The sequence below is a fragment of the Bufo bufo genome, chromosome 6, assembly GCF_905171765.1.
Source record: "Bufo bufo chromosome 6, aBufBuf1.1, whole genome shotgun sequence".
NCBI classification, from domain to species: domain Eukaryota; kingdom Metazoa; phylum Chordata; class Amphibia; order Anura; family Bufonidae; genus Bufo; species Bufo bufo.
Window position 1 is genome coordinate 76,886,131 of NC_053394.1, and position 22,076 is coordinate 76,908,206.

Genomic DNA, 22,076 nt, shown 5'->3' on the forward strand with positions numbered 1-22,076 from the left:
TCCTTCTGATAAGTAGTATCCTCCAATACACTAACATTTTATTAATCTGACATCTAAGAAAGTCTAAAACCTTGTTTCCACCACAGATCAGAAGACTAAGCATTACGTTTCTCAAATACAAAACCTAAACGGGATGTGCCAAGATTTGACCGTGCTCCATACAAACAAGGGAAGTTGCAGCCCAAAAAAAGGTGCCTAATGTTGCTAATGAAAGCCTGGCTCCACATATTCAGCACTAGGGAAGGCACTGACCCACCAAAGCTTGGTGGGCTCCAAGGAGAAACCCAATGTATAGTTGCCCTGGAAAGTGGGTACCGTCCACCTTAAAGGGCATCTGTAGATTTAAACCTATAAAACTGTCTGACCTGTTACATGTGCGCTTGGCCCTGAAGACATCTGTGTTGGTCCCATGTTCATATGAGCCCACAATGCTGAGATAAATTACATTTTAATAAATTAGTCTTTAGGTGCAAAGGGGGTGTCGTCGTTACACCGAGAGGCTCTGCTCTCTCTGCAACTGCCTCACCCTCTGCACTTTGACATGGTCAGGAGTGATAGCGTTCTCACTGCCTGGTCCTATCAATCAAGGTGCAGAGAGAGCACAGCCTCTAGGAGTAACGACAACGCCCCCATTGCTCCTAGTGGCTCATTTGCATATATTAGGCCATTATTTATCTCAGCAATGCGGGCACATATGAACATGGGACCAACACAGATGCCTTCAGCTGCCAAGTGCACATGTAACAGGTCAGCCAGTTCTATAGTTACAAATCTGCTGACAGATTCCCTTTAAGGGGAACATTACTGTGCGGGGGGGGGGACTAAAGGGACATTCTACTGTAAAGTGGGCACTAAGCGAGCACATCTACAGTGTGGGGCACAAACTGGGCATAATTACTGAGTGGGTTTCATAGATACAAATCTGCTGACATATGCATTATAATTTATAAGAGAGAAAGTGGCGCTGGCCTTTATTACAGCACAGTGCCCTTCCCTTAAACAGCTGTAGAGGTGGCACAGCATCGAATCATGCAAGGATCATCCACTCGGATACAGCAGATTATGCAGCGAATCCGCATCTGCATGCAAAGGATTAAATCTGTGGAGGAAATCTACAGAAATACTTAATATCTGCACCGCATGTCAATTTTTAGCAGCATGCAGATGAGATTTTCAAATCTACTTTGGGGCTATTGTAATATGCTGGGGATTTTAAGCTGCAAATATCTCAGTGTATCCACCACCTATGAACAGACTCAACAGTTCCTCTCAAGCCGGGAGATGCTAGATGCAGAATTTAATTTGGTTTGTTCTTTCTAGAATCCGCCTGTGAATAAACCTCACGTATAGTGCACTCCAATCACAATCCTTACTATACAAAGCCTTCGGTTGTGGATAACTAGAGGCGAAACTGGAAAACCAATGGGGTGCTCTCAGCAGTCCAAGACAACCTACACCGTCACCTGGGAGCCGTCACAGGCTCGTTCCTAAAGGGGCATCACACAACCGTATCCGGTTTGCGGTCCACAAGTTGTGGATCCACAAAACATGGATACCGGCCGTGTGCGTTCAGCCTTTTCCTCTTCCGCAGGTCCCGCACTATGTAACAAATGACTATTCCTGCCTGCAAAAAGGGCCAAGAATAGGCATTGGTTACATAGAGATGAGACCCCAAATCAATGGGACCACATCCGATCCACAAAAAACGCAGACCGAAAATACAGCCATGTGAACGGACCCTTCTATCTACATTGTGGAGCTCATTAGCAGCCGCAGGATGACGGACGGGATGACTTGCAGCAATCTGAATTCCCAGAATATTCTGCCGGTTATTTTCAGCAGCAGCGTTATGCCAGCAATTCTCTAACATATTCAGAAGGCAGCATCAGCCTATACCAAATATAAAAAATCTACACATTAGACTGCAATGACTATAGAACATTTTTGTGTTCACCTCGATGGAAAAAATTCTGTAATAGGTTTGCCATAATTCATGACATCAATGTTATTAATGAAAAAAAAAAACAACAACCTTGTAACTTGGGAAAAGCTAAAATCTGCGTTCCAGACAGAAAGGATCAGACAGAGAATAAAAGAAACATTCTGCAGAGAAGTCTCAGACAAGCCCCATAACGTTACTTCTTCAGCATCTCCCTCATGAATGTAAACTGAGTACATTCTGTTCTGGAAGAACACGCCGAGCAGAGTAGTAGTGCTGGAGAATTCTACCACTTTTACAGGCCATGCCAAAGGAGGACTGAGACGCTCAGGAGAACGCTACTCGTCTTGTGTCCTCTCTGGTATCACACAGCACTCTGGACGGGATTCACAGCATTAGATGTACAGCCCGCAGGGTATGGAGAGGATATAGCCTTGACCTGCGCGATCTTACTAAAGGGAAAGGTCATGAGAAATGGCTTGGCTGTATTGCTTTGGCGTCCGAGGGATCTCGAGTTGAAGTAACCAGGCTCAACAAATGGGAAATCCCAGATAAAAATTCCAAGAAACCACAGAGGAGGAGACAGGGCAGACTTCTAGGACTGAGCTCTAGAAAGCAGCCCATCCTGTTTGCGGCACAGGGGGTGGACTAGCAAACTAAAAAAAGCTCCGGGAATAAACCTGCAAAAGGGCTTAGCAAATAACGTCAGAAGTCCTGAGAATTTTTTAGAACAGAGTCATCAATTATGAGACATTCACAGAACACAAATGGAAAGAAATATCATCTCATCTAACTGGGATATACAGGGTTAAAACCCATGAGATAAGTGCGGCACAGACTTGAAAAATGTGGTGTAACCTGGGCTGTACATTACATCAACTAATGTTATAAAATATGGGAGGGGGGGTGACTGCAAAAAACTAGCGTGTATATACGTGAACTGATAACAGAGGACAGTCCACAAACAGCTAATTAGAGACCCGAAGGTAACACCGTTTCACAACTCATCTTCCACTAATGAGTTGCTTGCTAACTACCTGCAGCCACCACTAGGGGGATCTCAGTGCAAAGAAGGTTTTACAGCTTACATTGCATTCAATGGAAGCTGTATATAATAATATGCACTAAGCTCCCCCTAGTGGTGGCAGTCAGCTTTAGTACATCGTGTTTGAATGCATTTAAGCCAGATGTCCAGTTAGTATATTATGGTGTTCAGACAGAGCGCCGTATTTAGAAAGCACCCGTATCACTAGGTGGCACAAACTAAGTTTTGCTATCGGGCTCTATGATACCGGTGTACTCCTGTGATCAAACCACTCGAGGGCATTTCAGCCCTCTCACAGTATCTCAGCTATTCAAAGACACAGATACATCAGAGTAGTGACCAATGACATCACAGGCCAGAAAAAAATGGCACCTTGGATTTATGAGAGGGAAGGACAAGATATTACAGACTATTGGCCGTCAGAACCAGCAGGAAGTCTTAGTGGTCAGCAATACAAAATGGCCTCCTAACTCCTGGGGACAAACCCTGGCAAGCAATGCACTGGCACTAAACCATCCACTCCCCTAGAAGCAAGTGATACACTGACACGATGAGGGGTGTGGATGATTTACAATTAGGCTGGGGTAAACCGACATAAGTTACCGAAAAATCGTGCAGGAAAACAAATATGTGCGACTTTTCTGCAATTTGCGGTCACGCGATCGGTGCTGACCCAGCGAGTCGCCTGTGCCACGCGACTTACATTAAAGTCATTGAAGTAAAAATCACATGCAACTTGTGAGACATACTCTATCAGGTTTGGATCTTCTGCGACACCATTAACGATCATTAGATCCAATATTGTGCGTCACATTGTAGCCACAGCCTCAAAGTGCCCCTTCTGACGCCCCTTCGAGGGTTCTGTTCTCTTATCTCTTTGGCATCGCCGAACACCCCGTCACCCCAGCTCCTGAATATGCCACATCCACTAGCAGGAAAACTCTGCTCATCATACAGGTAAGATGAATGCAGGCCCAGGGTGAGCCGAGATCTGTAACAGAGATGAATGGAACAGTGGTGCGCAGGTGTAACCGCCCCTGCACTCATATGAACTCCGTACTTGTGATCGACAGGAGGCAGAGTGGTCGGACCCCCACCGATCAGACACTTACCCTTTAACCTATGGAAAGGAGATGAGTGTGTCATAGGACAACCCTTTAACTGGGTGATCTTCTATACCTGCGATGGCACACCAGCTGTGGTAAAACTACAAACCCCTTGGCTGCTCTCAGAACTCCCTAGAAATGAATGGGTCGTAGTTTCACAACAGCTGGAATGCCCGAGCGTTCCCTTCTCAGTACCACGCGGACAGAGCTGAAAATACGCTGAACTGGTCTGAAGAACAAGGATAGCAACATGAATACATGGATTACCTGCACTTAAGCCAAACAATGTTTTGTAGAGGTGAGTGTAGAAATTTAAAGGATCAATATTGAGGACATCTCCTGTTGAAGAAAAAAATTATTATAATATGTATATTAACTATCTATTATGTATTATTGCGTCATGTTATCACATCAGAGTAGCTGGCTTTACCTGAGTAAAGGTAGAGATCACCCGAGACCCCCGGCCTAGTTGCAGCTCAGCCTCATTGAAGTGAATGGGACAGAGCTGCAATACAGAGCACAGCTGCTGTACCATGTATGGAAATCGGCCGGCTAAAGACTACAACATGCTAGGAATTGTAGTCCAACAACATCATGAGAGCCGTAAGCTACAGACCACTGCTTTGCTATATCTTTAGATCTTATTACAAGCGAGACCTCCGTTTCCCAGATTCCAAAACATGGGATCAAGGATTTTCATAGAAGTCCACCTCCATATCCCCAATAACTGACTTATTAGAAATCCTTTGTTCAGTAGTCGACTCCCATCAGCTGTGATTTCTCTAATTTCCTGTCTATCTTCTAGATCTGAACATTTGGGAAACAATACATTTTAAAGGAGTTCACCAGAACTCAAATATTTATGACCAGTCCTTAGGATAGGTCTTCACTATCAGATCGAGAAGGGTTCAATGACCATCCAATCAGCTGGTCGCCGGAGCTTTGTTGTCAGAACCAGGCACCGGAACTACAACACGCCGTTCACTGTGCAGTGACCGATCCCGATTACTGCATTCACTTAACTGGAAGCAGCGCTGTAGTAACCAGGCACAGCAGCTAGGGGGTGGTGCACTTCAGGTGCTTTGTTCTCACAACACAGCCTCTGCACAATGCTGCTCCTCCGCAGGGGGTGACAGAAGTCTTGAACCCCCACCCCGCTCGTCCATCGGGTAACTGGATCTTTCTTGCGGTCACCTAAATCGTTGTTTGCCGGCAGCAGATCATGCTAATCACGATCTGCTGCCGGCAAACAATGATTCTGTATGGAGGAGGTCGCTGCAGCGCTCACTGACAAGCAGGTGATCGTCAAGAAGGAACGCTTCCTTCCCGATAATTGCTTGCTAAATCGGGCCATGTAAAGGGGCCTTTAGAAATGAACTTACCTTGCCCAGAAAGTATATTGAATGCAGTCTGCACGCAGTGAAGACCCTCTCTGTAGGTGAGATCCTGAAGAAATAAAGCAAATTCCTTCAAACAAGATCCAAGACCCCGAGCATTCAGATTACTGTGCAGAGTGCAAGACGTAAGGCAGTGTTCACACTTCTATCACTTTAAATACTGAAATAATAATCCTCTACATGCAAGTGAACTTCCCCCAACACAGCAGTATACTACCCCTAGGTACTAGGAGGATCCCCATATTTGAAGAATACTTTCACACTTGCGTTTAACTTTTCCGGTATTAAGATCCGGCAGAAAAATGCTTCAGTTTTGCCCCGATTCGTTGTCAATGGGTACAAAACTGAACAGAACAGAACAGAGTGCTCCAAAATGCATTCCATTCCGTTTGGATGTGTTCCCTTACCACAGCATGCTGCGGTTTTCTGTACGCCATGGGTTGCGGAGCAAAACGGATCCATGACACACAATGTGAGTCAATAGTGCCAGATCCGTTTTCTTGGACACAATGGAAAACTGATCCGTCCCCCATTGACTTACAATGGTTTTAAAGCTGGATCCGTCATTGTTATTTTAGAGATTATACAACTGGATCCGTTCATAACGGATGCAGCCGGTTGTATTATCAGAAACGGAAGCATTTTTGCTGAATCCTTCCTGATTGGGCAAAAACGCAAGTGTGAAAGTAGCCTTAGACGGCGTCATGTAGTGCACCCAGTCCTTGTTCTAGTAACAGCAGGATACGAGCCTCTTCTAGAAAAGAACCGCAGACATATAGTGCCGTGACTGTACTCGTTCCCGTGGGGGACGAATCCTATCAGCAGTCTCCATCTAGCTAGGACCACGAATCAAACAAGTGTCCATAAACATAAAAAATGACTGCTCCCTATTAATATCTTGGTTAATAAATAACCTCAATTCAGCAATAAAACACAATACAGGGAAAGCCAATTACTAGAGAAATAGCAGTAAATCTAAACGGAGGAAATTAACTCACGTCACCAGAGCTCTACGCGGTGAATTATAAATGGCCATGAAAGGCAGACTAGGCGCACAATCATAGAAAGGACAAGGCTTCAGGCCACAAGCTAATGAAGGAGACGGGGGGGGGGGGGGGGGGGGGGGGGGACTATACATTATGTTCCTGTAAAGCATTATGTATGCATTTTATTAAAATTGAATAAAAAAGACAGGTTCCCATCTGTGCTGGAAAATTAAATATCCTGGAACTGGGCAAATGATGATATAATGGGCTGTGTCTGGTACTGCAGCCCCATCCAATAGAACGGGGGATGAGCTGCCGTACCAGACACAACCCATAGACAGACTGGTCACAGTTTCTAGAAAAACAAAACAGACCCTAATTTTAAATCCTTGCTAACCCCTATTGTGATGCATGTTTGCAGGAGTACCCAGAATATATGCAAAGTAAGGCTGCCCATACACATTCAATTCTCTCTCCCGTCTCCCCATACACTTCCAGCTCGGACAAATGTGTCTATGTATTATATAGGGAGAGTGGAGAAAGCCGCTGGCTTAACAAACCCCTGCGCTGGATCTGCAGAAGTTATACAGTGGCGCCGGCCTCTACATAACTTTGGCGCATCAACCAGCGGTCTAAATGTAAGCCAGCTTCCTTGCTGGTTTAAATTTAGAGCATTTTCTGCGCCGGTCCGTCCCCTTCATCGCCTCATGCCGCTCCCACTTTTTTGACCTGACATGAGCCGGGAAACGTCACCGATTATGCAGCAAATAACCTTTGCACTAGAAAACTAGATTTTTGTACTTAGCGTAAAATCTTATTCTCTTCCGTTCATTCGGGGACACAGGCTTGACTACGGGAATAGCTGCTGCCGCTAGGAGGCCGACACTAAGCACAAAGGTGTGCAGAGGAATGCTACGCCCAAGATAAGAATAGGAGCGAGTTCACACTTGAAGGTGCCACTCCCTCAAGCATATACTACATAATAAACAAAAATCTGTGTGAATCTGCTCCTATTTTATCTTGGGAGTAGCATTCCTGTGCACTTTTGTCCTTCCTATCAAACACACCGCCTTGATTAGGTGGTACATATGGGTCTGCTTGCTCCTCCTCCCCCCATTGTTTGCTGGATGCACATGGAGGTGACTAGGAGCAGCACACCGTATGTGCAGAGTCTGCGCTCCTGAACATAGATGCCCAATGGCATAGGTAGGTTTAGCGTAGGACCTGCCTGACCTGAGACCACCTTGGCGGGGGTAGGTGGGCACAGATGTGTTTTGATCAAAATATATTAGCTAAGGTCTCAGATTTTATCATATCAGAGTTAGGGCTTAGTCCATATATAATGCTTGCATCTATTATTTTGTTAGTGCATTATTATTATCTTTTTTTCTGTGATTTGTTCATAAATGCAGCCAGGGACATCCGCATATTTAGTTATTATATCGTGCAGGATGTTTTTATCTTCGTCTTTTCTGTGTTTTTTTGCTTATTATGAAGTACTACTTTGTCCTGAGGAAGGGCGACCAATAGGAAAGAGCCGCGAGATCCGACATCCTACGTATGAAAGTGATTGCCACTAAAAGGGCTACCTTGTAGGACAGAAAGCGAAGGGACACCTGCTGCAAAGACTCAAACGATGAGGACTGGAGAGCGCCGAGTACCAGATTAAGGTCCCAAGGATTCAACGGAGGGCGGTAAGGGGGCGCAGCAACATTTTTGGTGACCAATGCAAATGGGGACATGGAGATAAGCATCCTTGATGTCTATCGAGGACCACAAAGAGATTGGAGTAGAACCCACAAAAACACAGAACGGAACGATCACTTCCTGCCACAGAAGAGTGAGGATCGCCTGAAAAAAGGCATTTGCGGAGGAGGGAGCGGCAGAGGAGATGAGCGACGACCTGAATTCCAGTTTGCAAACCTCTGAGATGACCTCTCTCACCCAGGCATCCGAGACGTGAGCCAGCCAGACATGACGAAACAGATGAAGACGGCCGCCCACCCGATCGGAAGGCGCTGAAAGCCGCATGTCATGCAGAATAGGTCTTGGGGATATAGGGCTTGGAGCCCTGTTGGTGGGGACGCCAGAAAGGGCGAGGTTTGAAGGAAGGCTTGCGCTTCTAATCCGGGGTAGACTTGTCGGTTGGCCGCTTGGGGCTGGAAAAACTCCAAAAGGGGTGAAAAAGAGGCCTACGTTTTTTCGACTTGTTGAAACGCACCCTGTTCTGCGGTAAATGAGTGCTCTTACTGCCTGTAGCATCAGAAATTATTTCATCCAGGCATTTGCCAAAAAGTCTGCTGCCGGTGAAGGTAAGAGCCGTCAAGGCCCGCTTTGAGGCATTATCTGCCACCCAGCTGGAGAGCCATAGGGTACGGCGAATAACCACCAAAATGGCTGACTAGTGGGCGCAGCCGCGCATTGCTGTGCCCACCGCTTCAAAGGATGAATTTGCAAAAGATTCCAATTTTTTTTATCCCTGTGGTCAGAAAAGGAAGCCCCATCCACCATAGGCAAAGTGGTATGATTAGCCAAGCGGGATACTGGAGGGTCAACGATAGGTGAGGACAACCACTTTTTTGTCAATTCCTCCGGGAAGGGATAAAGTACGTCTAAGTGTTTTGCTTAGGCAAAACGTCTGTCAGGAAAAATCCACTCCTTGGAAAGAGAGGAATCAAAATCCTGGTGGTTAGGGTAACATTTGGGCGAGCGGCGGGACCTCCTGAAAGAAAAACTTCTAAAAAGAAGTAGTACTCCCTATCTTGGGACAGAATCAGGGCTAAATCTCCCACTGAAATGAATGAGAAGCATAAAAAAACAGCTCCCGGTAAGTCCATGCGTTTTTGGTGTGTTTTTCGCACTTTTTTGGAACAGATCTGCTTCACAAACCTCAAGCTGAAAATGCAGCTCTGTACTGAAGTGAACACCTATTGGTTTATAAAAATAAAAAAAGACGCTTAAAAAAACCTGCATCAAAAACGTTTTAAAAACCGCACGAAAAAGCATGTTTTTTTACGCTAAAAAAGCCCCCACATTCATGGGGATTCTGCACAGATTTTTTTAAGGGTGTTTTCCAAAATCAGTGGCCTGAAATGGCCCTAACAATAACTAATATGATGCTGTAGAAATAATAAGATAAGCCCCACAGATGAAGATAACAAAAAAGAAAAAAGTAACCAACAGTCTCTCGAACTGCTGAATGCGGAGATCTGCCATTATCTAGGGGGATGACCTAAAGGGACATACCTCCATCTTCACCCCGGCAGCCCCCCTGACTTGAGCATCGGAGCAGTTCATGCTCCGATGCTATCCTTTGCCCTGTGCTAAATCGCGCAGGGCAAAGGCATTTTTTGGAGATCCGGTGATGTACCGGGCTCTCCATGGGGCTGCCAGGAACCCCGGTGACGTCACCGGCACTGATGGGCGGGATCTAGCAGTGCCCTAGCCAGTAAAACGGCTAGGGCAGCGCTAAAGCCCGCCCATCAGAGATGGCGACGTCACCGAACACACTGCCGGGCAGACGTTTCCGCCCAGCCATGAGTTATTGAAAACAAAAGAGCCCGTGTGCCCTGAGCGATTTAGCGCAGGGCAAGGGAGCGCATGGGAGCATGAGATGCTCCGATGCTAGCCTCAGGGGGGGCTGCCTGGGTGAAAATAAGGGTATGTCCGGGTTCAGCTCTGAACCCGGACAACCCCTTTAACGTGGGTCCTGGATGTCTTTAGTGAAACAAAAAATATGGCGTGTTATGGGTGATAGATTGGGACGATGATCCAAGGATTTATTCTGATCGTTATACTGGAGTCAGAAGGAATGTAAAGGAGTTGAACTTTAAAGCGTTTTGTCCAAAACTATACAATTGATTCTCAGGAAACAAACTGCTGATTGGTGGGGGTGCCAAGAATCAGACTCCCACCGACCTACTGTTAATGTCCTATCCTAACTCCCTATTAGCTCCTGAAACCTTACTAAGCAGGTTAGTAAGACTGACATAAGCAAGGAAGATGGGTGCGGCCAGCACGGTGGCTCAGTGGTTAGCACTGGGGTCAAATCTGACCAAGGACGACATCTGCATGGAGTTTGTATGTTCTCCCCGTGTTTACGTGGGTTTCCTCCCACAGACACATCAGACATACTGATAGGGAACTTAGATAATGTCTGAAAGAGCAATATGAGTAAACAGAATAAAAAAATAATAATAATAATAATAATAAATAAAAAAAAGGTACATAAGAATCATACTTACACCAGATTCAATGAGCTTATTTAGCACCACAAGGAGATCATCAAAAAATTCCAGATTTATTAGATGAGCGAACCTGAAAGAATCATGAGTTGTGTTAATGGTGCACTATCAAACTGTATTCCCAGTATTAAAAGGGAACCCCGCATCAGAAAAACTGCTTTCAATTAGGTACAGGTCAGGGTCAGCCTAATGCAATCATACCTTTCATTTAGCAATTTGATGCAGCAACACTGAGGAGCAACACTTTTTACACATATACAAATGAGCTATTAAGTGCACCTAGGGCAGGTCTCAGCCCCTCGGTGCACCCTAGCTCCTCCGCTTTCCTCTGCCAGGATGGCAGAGAAAAACTGAGGAGCTAGGGTGCGCCAAAGGGCTAGGGTCCGCCCTCAGTGCACTTAACAACTCATTTGCATATGAATGAAACACATATTTCTCAGCAATCACCTAATAAAAGGTATAGTTACATATCAGTTCAAGCCTGCCCTGCAGCCCTACCACACACTGACGACAGCTTCCCTTGAAGTAATCATTAGAGGCCATCCTGTCCATACCATGTAACCACAGGGCGGTGAGTTTAAGGAGCACTGATGCGGACAGAATGAACAGCAGTGGACGCGGCGGTATGTCTGTAGCCATCTAGTTTCTAGTCTAACCAAGGTCAATGTGCCATTTCTAATGTACATTAATTAATACAAAACTGCATGGCGAAAACCATCACGCAACACATATTTACAGACTCCAATGCCACACTGCGTAAAGTGCAACTGGATGACAATATTCTAGGAAATATTCCTAGAACTGGTTCTGTGTAACCACCTCATGCTGAAGACACAAGCGCAAAACACTGCCGAGAACAGCAATTACACCAGAGCTGCGGAGCATAAACCATCAGTGGTAAAAACTAGTAGCGATCCAGCCGTGAACCTCTGTACATATCGGCAGCACATCTCCGGTGCATTATATACGGTACATAAAGCTAGCCCAAGAAGACGTCTCACCAAGGCACCAGCATCTGCTATGTGACAACAACCTGGTGACACAGCGCTAGATAATCGGCACACATCCGAACGACTCCTCGCGATAAAAAAAAAAAAAACACTCACTTTGCCAGGCCTTCCAAGACGGCAGGAAGGAGGACAGATTTCTGCGATCTTTTTAGGATTCTGAAGTAGGTTAAGAAAACAATGTTCAGTGTTTCCGTATGCTGTGGGAAAAGAGAAAAACAGACAATTATTTTAAGAAGCAATAATATTTTTTGCAGCTCTGAAGTTAAAGGGGTATTTTAGGACAAAGAAAAAGTATTCCCACAGCTGCAAACGCTATAAAAAAAATAAAAACGTACACTCCCTGATCCCTCCTGCCGCTATTCCAACATGGCTGGGGCCCCGAGGCACTTCCTGTCTCTACATGGCAGCAAACTGCTAGGATTGCCACTCGGCCACTAGCTGGCTGAGGGGGGTCATGCTGCAGCCACCGACTGCCTGAGAGGCGTTCACAGCCATCTGTGGGGAGCAGTGGGGACCCCTGGCATAATTGGAATGGCATTGGCGGGGGATCGGTAGGTTCTGCTACTTTTCGCAAAGCATGTGTGGCCCATGGAGATCCTTTTTTTGCGCTGGAATACCACTTTGTATAATAGCCAGAAGGTACCACAGTTAGCCCTGCCCTATTCACACAGTCAGTGTTCGATCAGTGATTTACATCAGCGATTGTGAGCCAAAACCAGGATTTGAGCCTCCACAGACCTCCACCTGGTTTTTCCATCACTGATGGAAATCACTGACCGAACACTGACTGTGTGAACAAGGTTTGGATAATTTCACTCTGGCAGCCTTTTAAGAAGAAGACACAAGCGAGTTCCACGTTGCAGGCTCATCTGATGCATGCCCCAAATGTGGAATCCTAAAGACGTCCATACATTTTCAGTAGCTGTCTGATGTTTATACAATGCTGTCAAAGGGGAAAGGGGCGAAAGCTGCTGCCAGACAATTCTAGAGAAGACTTATCTCCTGCAAGAACAAAAGGATAGGCAGTTGAAATTCAACAAGCCTGATCCTTCCCCTCCCAACATCATAAACATGAGATAGCTGTCCGGTCACACCAGAATCAGCAGGTTCAGCCAAGCTCTCTGAAGTGTATGGTCATATCCAAAAAAATGACAAACATCAGCTCACCAGCTTCAGTTTTTTCTCTTTGCTTTCTGATGCTTCAGCTTCTAGCAGTTCTCTCTCCAGCTTCTCCTCAGCTTTCTTCCACTGCGAGTAGAATAACGACCAGAAGATGAATGTAGGGAGAAGGTTAAGACAAACTGTACAACTTCATCGGCACCATACAGTATAATATATAAGCACACCATCGAGAGCTTCTCTTGGTACTTTTATTAGACTATTTGAATTGGGTAAAGGAATATTTATATAATAAAGGCATAATTACAAGGTCTCATTAGTCTGCAGGGAAAGTGAAGATGGCCATCATAGTGGCTGTGGATCTTCCTTACATTTACAATGTTCAGTTTTTGCGCTCACTGACAGACTGAAGAGAGACTTGTAAGTCATTTACTGTCTTATTTCACTGCTGGATTCACATCTAGACGGCTCAGAACTAGTGTTACTCCTCATACACACACAGGGTAGTCTTATGGAAAAAAAAAACCTGAAATGACACACTTTAAAGGGGAGTTATAGGAGTTTGATACTAATGTCCTATATGTCCTATCCTCAGGAAAGGTCAAGAAATATCAGATCCCCCCCCCCCCCAATCAGCTATTTGAAGGGGCACTCCAGTTGGTGCCATGGCCTCTTCCTAGGCCAGTGACGTCACATTCATTGGTCACAAGGCCTAGGCGCAGCTCAGTCCCATTCAACTGAATAGGCCCGAGCTGCCATACCAAGCACAGCCACTATACAATGTACAGCACTGCACTTGGTAAGCTGCGAGGAGTTGAGGGGGATGCGATGCTCATGTGAATGCTGCAGCCATCTTAAACAGCTGAGCAGTTGGAGTGCTGGAGTCGGACCCCCATCTATCAGACACTGATGACCTATCTTGAAGATAGGCCACCAATATTAAACTCCCAAAAACCCTTTTAAGGGGCGGGTATGTATCTAAATGGGTGTGGATTTACTTACTGGTCTTTATTGCAGTGTAGTAGACTAGGCTCCACACCTTTTCCCATGCAGTAGCAATTGAGGGGAGATTACATGGAGGAATTGCCACCTTGGACAAATATATAAAAGAAATGTACGGTTTTTCTCCTCCACTTCTCTTCATGTGGTTGGCAGAAGTCCATGCACATGCTGCAGAGAGAACCCCAACCGCACACATGGAATGGGTTTTTCAGTTGCAGAAATTTCTGCTACTACTCTGTTGACCGCTTTCTTTAGCGTTACAGTAGCTTACTTTACATTCAACAGGCCGTATACTTCTCACCACCAGTTTTTACCTTTCTTCGCATCCTTGACAGATTCTTCCTCTTGTCTTTGTTAGTCATAATCTTTTGCTTAGGGGCGAGGTCTTCTACATCTTTTTTCACATCAACTTCTTTAATTCTTAGATGGAGCAAAATGTTGAGCACCTGGAGTCAGAGAGGATCACGTATGACAAGAGAGTCTGGCACAGAAGAAACCACACAGCCGAGAGCCATAACACGCTCACATCCAGCATATTTGTCTGGCACACAGTCTCAACTCACATAACGGTGAGAAGCAACATGGCTGCTCCAAACAACGGACATCTGCAGAACACACACTACACAATATATAGAAGATATACAGAAATATTGGATCTTTACATTAAAGTCATTAATTGTTTTAGTTAACGGTTTCTGGGAAAGTCAGATGACTATCAGACACACTTTTTTAGCAATAAAAAAAATATCTTTCTAAAAAGTGCCTCCGTCTTATAGTCCGCAGTCAGGGTGGTCCAGAAGTGCCAGACCCCACTGACTTCTTTCTCATACAGTGCTCTGCTGGATCAATGAGAGAGGTGTGCGTCTGCATACCTGACATCGATCTGTGTGACTGGAGCAGGTAGGAGGGTGCGAGACCTTGGAGAGGATCACAGCCATCTCCATGCTGAAAGGTCCAAAGATGCAGTGAAAGGAGATGAAAACTCCGATCACAGGAAGTGTACAGAAACGTGATCTTTTAATCAAGATAATAGTGTGTGCGAGAGCAGAGATGTACATGTAGCAGAGATGTACATGTAGCAGAGATGTACATGTAGCAGAGATGTACATGTAGCAGAGATGTACATGTAGCAGAGATGTACATGTAGCAGAGATGTACATGTAGCAGAGATGTACATGTAGCAGAGATGTACATGTAGCAGAGATGTACATGTAGCAGAGATGTACATGTAGCAGAGATGTACATGTAGCAGAGATGTACATGTAGCAGAGATGTACATGTAGCAGAGATGTACATGTAGCAGAGATGTACATGTAGCAGAGATGTCCTGTGTGTGCATATTATCTGTCTGCTGTGTACTTCATTAACTACCAGGGAAGGTTTAAGAAGTTGAATATTTCTAATTTACTGTCTAAACCTGGGGTGCATCTTATAGACAGGCGAGTCACCCCGCTGACAGTACAGATTTTAATAGGGTTGTCCTGACAACGCAATGCCACAATAAGCATGATACATCCTCCGTAATCCAGTCTACCACTCAGGAACTTGGTTGGCAATCCCTGTGGGTGCTACTGGAAGCCACATAGTTGCCCCCAGCTTTCCCAGAGGCTGATATAACCGAGAAACAGCTGGAAAGTGTTCTTATCAATACCATGCACGTGAAAGGCTGATCACAGGAGTCTGGAGTCATTTACCTCAGGGCGGACACAGTAATTTCTACTCTTCACCAATCCAGAGATTATCTTTACAGCTGCTAAAGAGGAATAGCCCAATTTATCCTGCCGGAAAAGTTTCTTTACAGCTTCTGTGCAGATATCGGCAATCTGCAGGACGGGAAGACAGCAAGTTACTAATAGCCGGACTAACGTACATACAATGGTCACGGACATTCACAACATCAAAATGTTACAAGGTTAGGGTACTTTCACACTAGCGGTTTTCTTTTCCGGCATAGAGTTCGGTCCTAGGGGCTCAATACCGGAAAAGAACTGATCAGTTTTATCCCCATGCATTCTGAATGGAGTGTAAGGGCTGTTTCACACGAGCGAGTCCATTGCGGGAATCACGCTCCGTGTGTGAGTGTGATCCTCCGCTCTGGACTTGCAGGAGCGCACGGCATTATCATGATTTATAATGCTGTGTGTCTCTGCATGGCCCTTTTTTCCACAGAATCATAGTAACATAAAGCTGTCAGTATGATTCTGAAGAAATAAGGTCAAGCAGAGGCACATAGCATTATAAATCATGATAATGCCGTGCGCTCCTGCAAGTCCAGAGCGGAGGATCACACTCACACTGAGCGCGATTTCCGCAATGGACTCGCTCGTGTGAAACAGCCCTAATCAGTTCAGGATGCATCAGGATGTCTTCAGTTCAGTCTTTTTGACTTTTCAGGACGGAGATAACACCGCAGCATGCTGTGGTTTTATCTCCGGCCCAAAAAACTGAACACTTGCCTGAGTACCGGATGCGGCATTCAAATTGCTGCATTGCCGGATCCGGTATTCCAGTCTGCGCATGCGCAGACCTTTAAAAATGTGAAAAAAATAAATACCGGATCCGTTTTGCCTGATGACACCGGAAAAAAACGGATCCGGTATTGCAATGCATTTTTCTGACTGATCAGGCATTTTTCAGACTGATCAGGATCATGATCAGTCTGAAAAATGCCTGATCAGTCAGAAAAAATAACATGCGTTTGCATAAAGTTTGCCTGAACTGCCTGCCGCTAGTGTGAAAGTACCCTTATAGAGGTATGTTCAAAAATATACTTGGGGGTCGTCCAGATTTTTTATTTAAAGTTGCACCAAAAGCAGCTGTACTCATGGGAAAGCCCATAGCCACCTGCGCTCCAGCGCTCCGTTCCAGCTCCCCAAAAACTGGAAAGCCCTTTAAGGGCTCTTTCATACAACTGTTTTTCTTCAACGTGTAAATTTTTATGGACAGCACACTGACCCATCCATTATGGGGCCACGCACACATCCGTTTTTATCATGACTCCGTTTGCCCGATCTGCAAATCGCAATGAAGGTCTTATTCTTGTCCGTTTCTGCGGATGAGAATAGCTCTGTACACATGGTAGGTATGTGTTTTTCGCCAACCAAAAATCAGACACAGCTACGTGCATGAGACCCTGACGCTAAACAAATTGACGACCTGCTGCTACCCTTTCTATTGTCAAAAGGCTTGATCCTACCCTTCCTGACACCGTCATCGCTACCTACAGTGGGTCAGACTGTCTAGGGACATGCACTGTCAATGAATGCAAACGCCTACTTGTCAATTTATTTATAGATTTCCAGGGGGAAAAACAAAAAAACAGCACAGCGCGGAGCTCTTCGCTCTAATTTATAATCTTTATTTTTAGGCATTATGATGGTGTTGGAATATTACTATGCATATCAGTTCTGTTTTACGGAGGGGATTACTTTTGGCTGCTAGCATTAACTAAGTATCTTGGAATAAAGGGTTTCTGTCACCAGAATTAACCCTCTTAAACTGTCTGACATTAGCGATGTGCTAATGTCAGCAGAATCTAAGGCCCCTTGAAGACGAGCGTTCCTCCCGCAGCGAGTCCGCATCGCAGCACCCAACCTGACCTCCCAGTGCTGCCAGGGGTCACATAGCATTATATTGATTTATGGAATGTATTGTGCCAGTCTTATCCAATACATTGCAGAACTGTAAGGGTTACATAGCATCATAAATCAATATAATGCTATGTGACCCCCTGGCAGCGCTGGGAGGTCAGGCCGGGTGCTGCGATGCGGACTCGCTGTGGGGGAAACGCTCTACTGCAAGGGGCCTAACTCTGCTATTTTTATGTTTATTGATGCCCCCTTACGGCACAATTCTTACTTTTGTAATATGCAAATTAGCCATTTGGAGCAGGGGGAACGTTGCTCCTGCCCCTAGAGCCTCCGTTTTCCCATCTCATTCCACGCCCTGCTGTTCTTGATTGACAGGACAGCGTTTGTCTTCTGCCGGCCCGGTGTGCTGGTTAAACGGCACTGCGCAGGCGCAAGACTTACCCAGCACACAGCACCGGCAGGAGAAGACGAACGCTGGACTGTCAATCAAGAACTGCAAGGCGTGGAATAAGGTGGGACAACGGAGCCTCTAGGAGCAGGAGCAACATTCCCCCTGCTCCTCGAGGCTAATTTGCATATTACAAAAGTAAGAATTGCGCAGTATGGGGGGCATCAATAAACATAAAAATAGCAGAGTTGGATTCTGCTGACATTAGAACATCGCTAATGTCAGACGGTTTAAGAGGGTTAATTTTGGTGACAGAAACCCTTTAACCATATACACTTTGATGTACAAAGAGAAATTACTAGGCAGGGCCACGGTCCCGCTCACGGAGGGGCATGCGAACTGGTACATCCACCAGGGCCCTCCACTGAATAACACTGCGCAAGACGAGGAAAACTAGCACATGCACAGTTACTCAATGGAGGCCGCTGACTGGTGTGTTTGGCCTCCATGACTGGAGTCCTGTACTGGCAAGTGAGTAAGACTGGAAGTAAAGAACTGGGAATCGCTACAAAACAAATCAGCGTAGACCGTCTAATAGGATTATATATCTAGGTGACTGTGCACACGGGGGAAATTGAAGAAAGTGGTCACTTCTTTTAATATTTTCGGCTCTGTTCACATCTGTGTTGTGGTTTTCTGAACGGAAACTCTGATGCAGAGCTGGGTCCAGTGAACAGGCCGCACTGACTTATAATGGGGGTCAGTTTGAAAAAAATTAATAAAAATAGAGCCGCTTTGGTTCCAAACCTGCGGAACATGCAACAACGACTCCAAAGCAGAAGTGAACACAGCCTAATGCAGTGAATGGCAGGCCACGTGGCGACATACAGCGGAACGAGGGACACTTATAGCGGTAGCTGATGGTAAAAACAGGCCAGAGCGTGCAGGTAAAAGTTGTCTTTATGATCTGCTCTCTGTACACGGTCATATTTCTCCTACTCCTCCAGAAAAGTGCTTCCTGATATCCCAAGAGCAACGTAAAACATAAAAACATTAGGCTAATGTGCAAACTACATGCACTTGCCGTAAATGCTGGAAGAAAACCCATGGCTCCATATGACGCATCTCTAAGATGGAGTCACAAGTGAAGAGGAGCACTGGTTTTCAACAATGTATGCAGCCCTCAGCTTCCGGATCTGCTGTATGGTCCACATTCCTGAGCAATGTCACACATGTTTCTTCTCAGACGCTAATCCTGCCTGCTATATGGAATGCTAAGAGCTGGCACTCTGCTGCCCTCCTGTGGGCAGCAGCAGAAACTACAGGTAACGGAGGAACGGTGGGAGATTTATGGCACAAGAAAGCTGGAAGACACTTTCATGAGCCAGGGGCCCTCCTCCCGCCCACTATCACGTCTGACAGCTACTCTGCCGTGAGTTATGTCTGAGAACATGTGCTTCAGAGATAAGCAGGTCAGCGCTGAATATAGTAAACAAGCCGGTGAGGAATAGCAGAGCACTGCGCTGGGACAAAGGGTTTTCCCATCTAATAACTAGATTTTTGTACTTACCGTAAAATCTGTTTCTCTTCCGTTCATTTGGGGACACAGGCTTGACCGTGGGTATAGCTGCTGCCACTAGGAGGCGACACTAAGCACAAAAGTGTGATCTCCTCCCTTCAGCTATACCAGGGATGGCCAACCTACGGCTCTCCAGCTGTTTTAAAACTACAATTCCCACCATGCCCTGCTGTAGGCTAATAGCTGTAGGCAGTCTTTGCATGCTGGGAATTGTAGTTTTGCAACAGCTGGAGAGCCGCATTGCTGTCCCCCAATGAACGGAAGAGAAACAGATTTTACGGTAAGTACAAAAATCTAGGTTTTCTCATCCGTATCATTGGGGGACACAGACACAGAGCAGTCCCAGGGGTGGGCCATAAACGGAAAAGCCCTGCGGCCAATCAGAGAATCACAGTTTGCAGAAATCTACGCCCCAGAGAAGCATGAGAAGATGCAAAAGTGTGCACTCTGTAAAATTTGGAAAAGGTGTGCAAAGACGACCAGGTAGCCGCCTTGCACACCTGAAGGGCCGAAGCCCCATGATGTACTGCTCAAGAGGCCCCCACTGCCCGAGCAGAATGAGCAGTAACCTGGAAGGGTGGGGCCCTGTCACTGATGCAGTACGCTTCCACAATGGCCAAACAAATCCATCGGGAAATGGAAACTTTGGATGCAGCCAGCCCTCGTCCAGCCCCTCTGGAATGACGAATAGAGAATCCGTCCGTCGGAAAGAGAACGTCTGAAACAGACAGATGCGAACAGCCCGAACCAAATTCCAGAGTGTGGAGCAACTACTTACGAGGATGAGACGGGGCAGGACAAAAGGAAGGGAGAATGATCTCATCATTGGAATGGAATGCAGTCATGGAAGGAAGGACTGGACAGGGCGAAGGACTACTTTGTCCTGGTGGAGGATAAGGAAGGGGGACCGACAGGAAAAGAGCCGCTAGATCCGACACCCGACAGATGGAAGTTATTGCCACCAAAAAGGCCACCTTGTAGGACAGGAATCGAAGGGACACCTGCTGCAAAGGCTCAAACAGAGAGGACTGGAGAGCGCTGAGCACCAGATTAAGGTCCCACGGATTCAACGGAGAACGGTAAGGGGGGGGGGGGGGCAGCGTGCGCCACCCTCTGCAGAAAAGTCCAAACCGCAGAAATCAAAGCAGAGTTTCGTTTAAAAAGAATGGAAAGGGCTGAAACTTGCCCTTTGAGGGAACTGAGAGTCAGTCCCAAGTCCATGCCTGACTGCAGGAAAGAAGAGTCGAGGCAACGACAACCGAATGGGAGACAACTGGTGGCGTTCGCATCAACTGAAGTAAGACTTCCAGGTCCGGTGATAGATCCGGGAGGATGGCGGCTTCCTAGCACGAATCATGGTCTGGACAACCACATCCGAGAAACCCTGAGCCCTTAGTACGGAGGCTTCAGCAGCCATGCTGTTAAATGTAGAGACCCTAAATTCGGGTGGAAGATCGGTCCCCGCTACAAGAGGGCCTCCCGAAGGGGAAGACGCCAGGGTTAGTCGGCGAGGAGGTAGACTAGGGATGCGTGTCATACTCTGCGTGGCCACGAGAATGACTGGCAGACCTTTTGACCTGATTTTTCGGAGAAGACGCGGAATGAGCGGAAGAGGAGGGAACACATAAGGAAACGTGAACTGCGTCCACGGGATCACAAGGGCGTCCGACGCCCCAGCCAGAGGATCCTTGGACCTCGCCACGGAGTTCTCTACCTTGCGATCCACATCCGATGAGATCCACATCCGGCCGACCCCATCATTCGCAAATCTAGAGAAAGGCCTGTGGATTGCAGAGCCCATTTGTCAGGATCGAGTCTCTCTTGGCTGAGAAAATCAGCGATCCAGCTGTTGACGCCAGGGATATGAACCGCCGACAGAGCTGGGACATGGCTTTCCGCCCAGGAGGGGATGAGCGCTGCTTCCGACATGGGTGCGGGGCTCCGGGCGCCACCCTGTTGGTTTGAGTATGCGACTGCCTTGGAGTTGTTGGATTGAACCGAACTGAATACCTCCTGTGGCGGTCCGTCCAATGAACCAAAGAGAGACGAATCGCCCGCAATTCCAGAATATTGATCGGAAGTTGGCGTTCCTTGCGGGACCAGGAGCCCTGGACCGAGAGATTGTCCAGAACTCCCCCCCCCCAGCCCCGGAGACTAGCGTCCGTCATCAACACTATCCAGCGGAGGGGAAGGAAGGATCGGCCCGACGTCAGCATCGGAGACATCAACCACCACCAAAGGTCTCGGCGCGTCGGGGCAGGGAGACGGATGAGCCGATCCAGGGAGGCTGGGGAACAGTCCCAAATGGTCAAAATGCACCGATGAAGAGCCCTGGTATGGAACTCAGCATAGGGCACTGCTTCGAAGGAAGAGACCATGTGGCCCAGAGCCCTCATGCAATGGCGAATGCGAAGAGGATGAGGCCGAAACAAAGAGGATCTGACGACGGAGAGTGGAGAGTTTGTCCAGAGCAAGAATATTGGCCCGATCGGTGTTGAACAGCATGCCCAGAAACATCAGCTGCCGAGATGGATGAAGACATGACTTTGATAGGTTCAGAACCCATCCAAAGTGTTCCAGGGTGTCCCGGACGATGCGCAGGCTGTCCGCCGTTGCCTGGAATGACAGATCCTTGATCAGGATATCGTCCAAGTACGGAATCACTAATATT

The 22,076-nt window shown here is 46.7% G+C and overlaps 1 protein-coding gene across 3 annotated transcripts in view; it reads right to left on the reverse strand.

Annotated features, from left to right (window-relative positions):
* NOC3L (NOC3 like DNA replication regulator) overlaps window positions 1-22,076 on the reverse strand; it is a 91,930-nt gene that overhangs the window by 13,772 nt on the left and 56,082 nt on the right. For all 3 annotated transcript variants that reach the window (XM_040435660.1, XM_040435661.1, XM_040435662.1), the window contains exons 10-16: window positions 15,543-15,671; window positions 14,163-14,294; window positions 12,895-12,975; window positions 11,824-11,924; window positions 10,718-10,790; window positions 5,473-5,536; window positions 4,358-4,429 (exon numbers count right to left, since the gene is read on the reverse strand). In XM_040435660.1, the coding sequence (XP_040291594.1) occupies window positions 4,358-4,429; window positions 5,473-5,536; window positions 10,718-10,790; window positions 11,824-11,924; window positions 12,895-12,975; window positions 14,163-14,294; window positions 15,543-15,671 (652 nt within the window). The remainder of the gene's footprint in view (window positions 1-4,357; window positions 4,430-5,472; window positions 5,537-10,717; window positions 10,791-11,823; window positions 11,925-12,894; window positions 12,976-14,162; window positions 14,295-15,542; window positions 15,672-22,076) is intronic.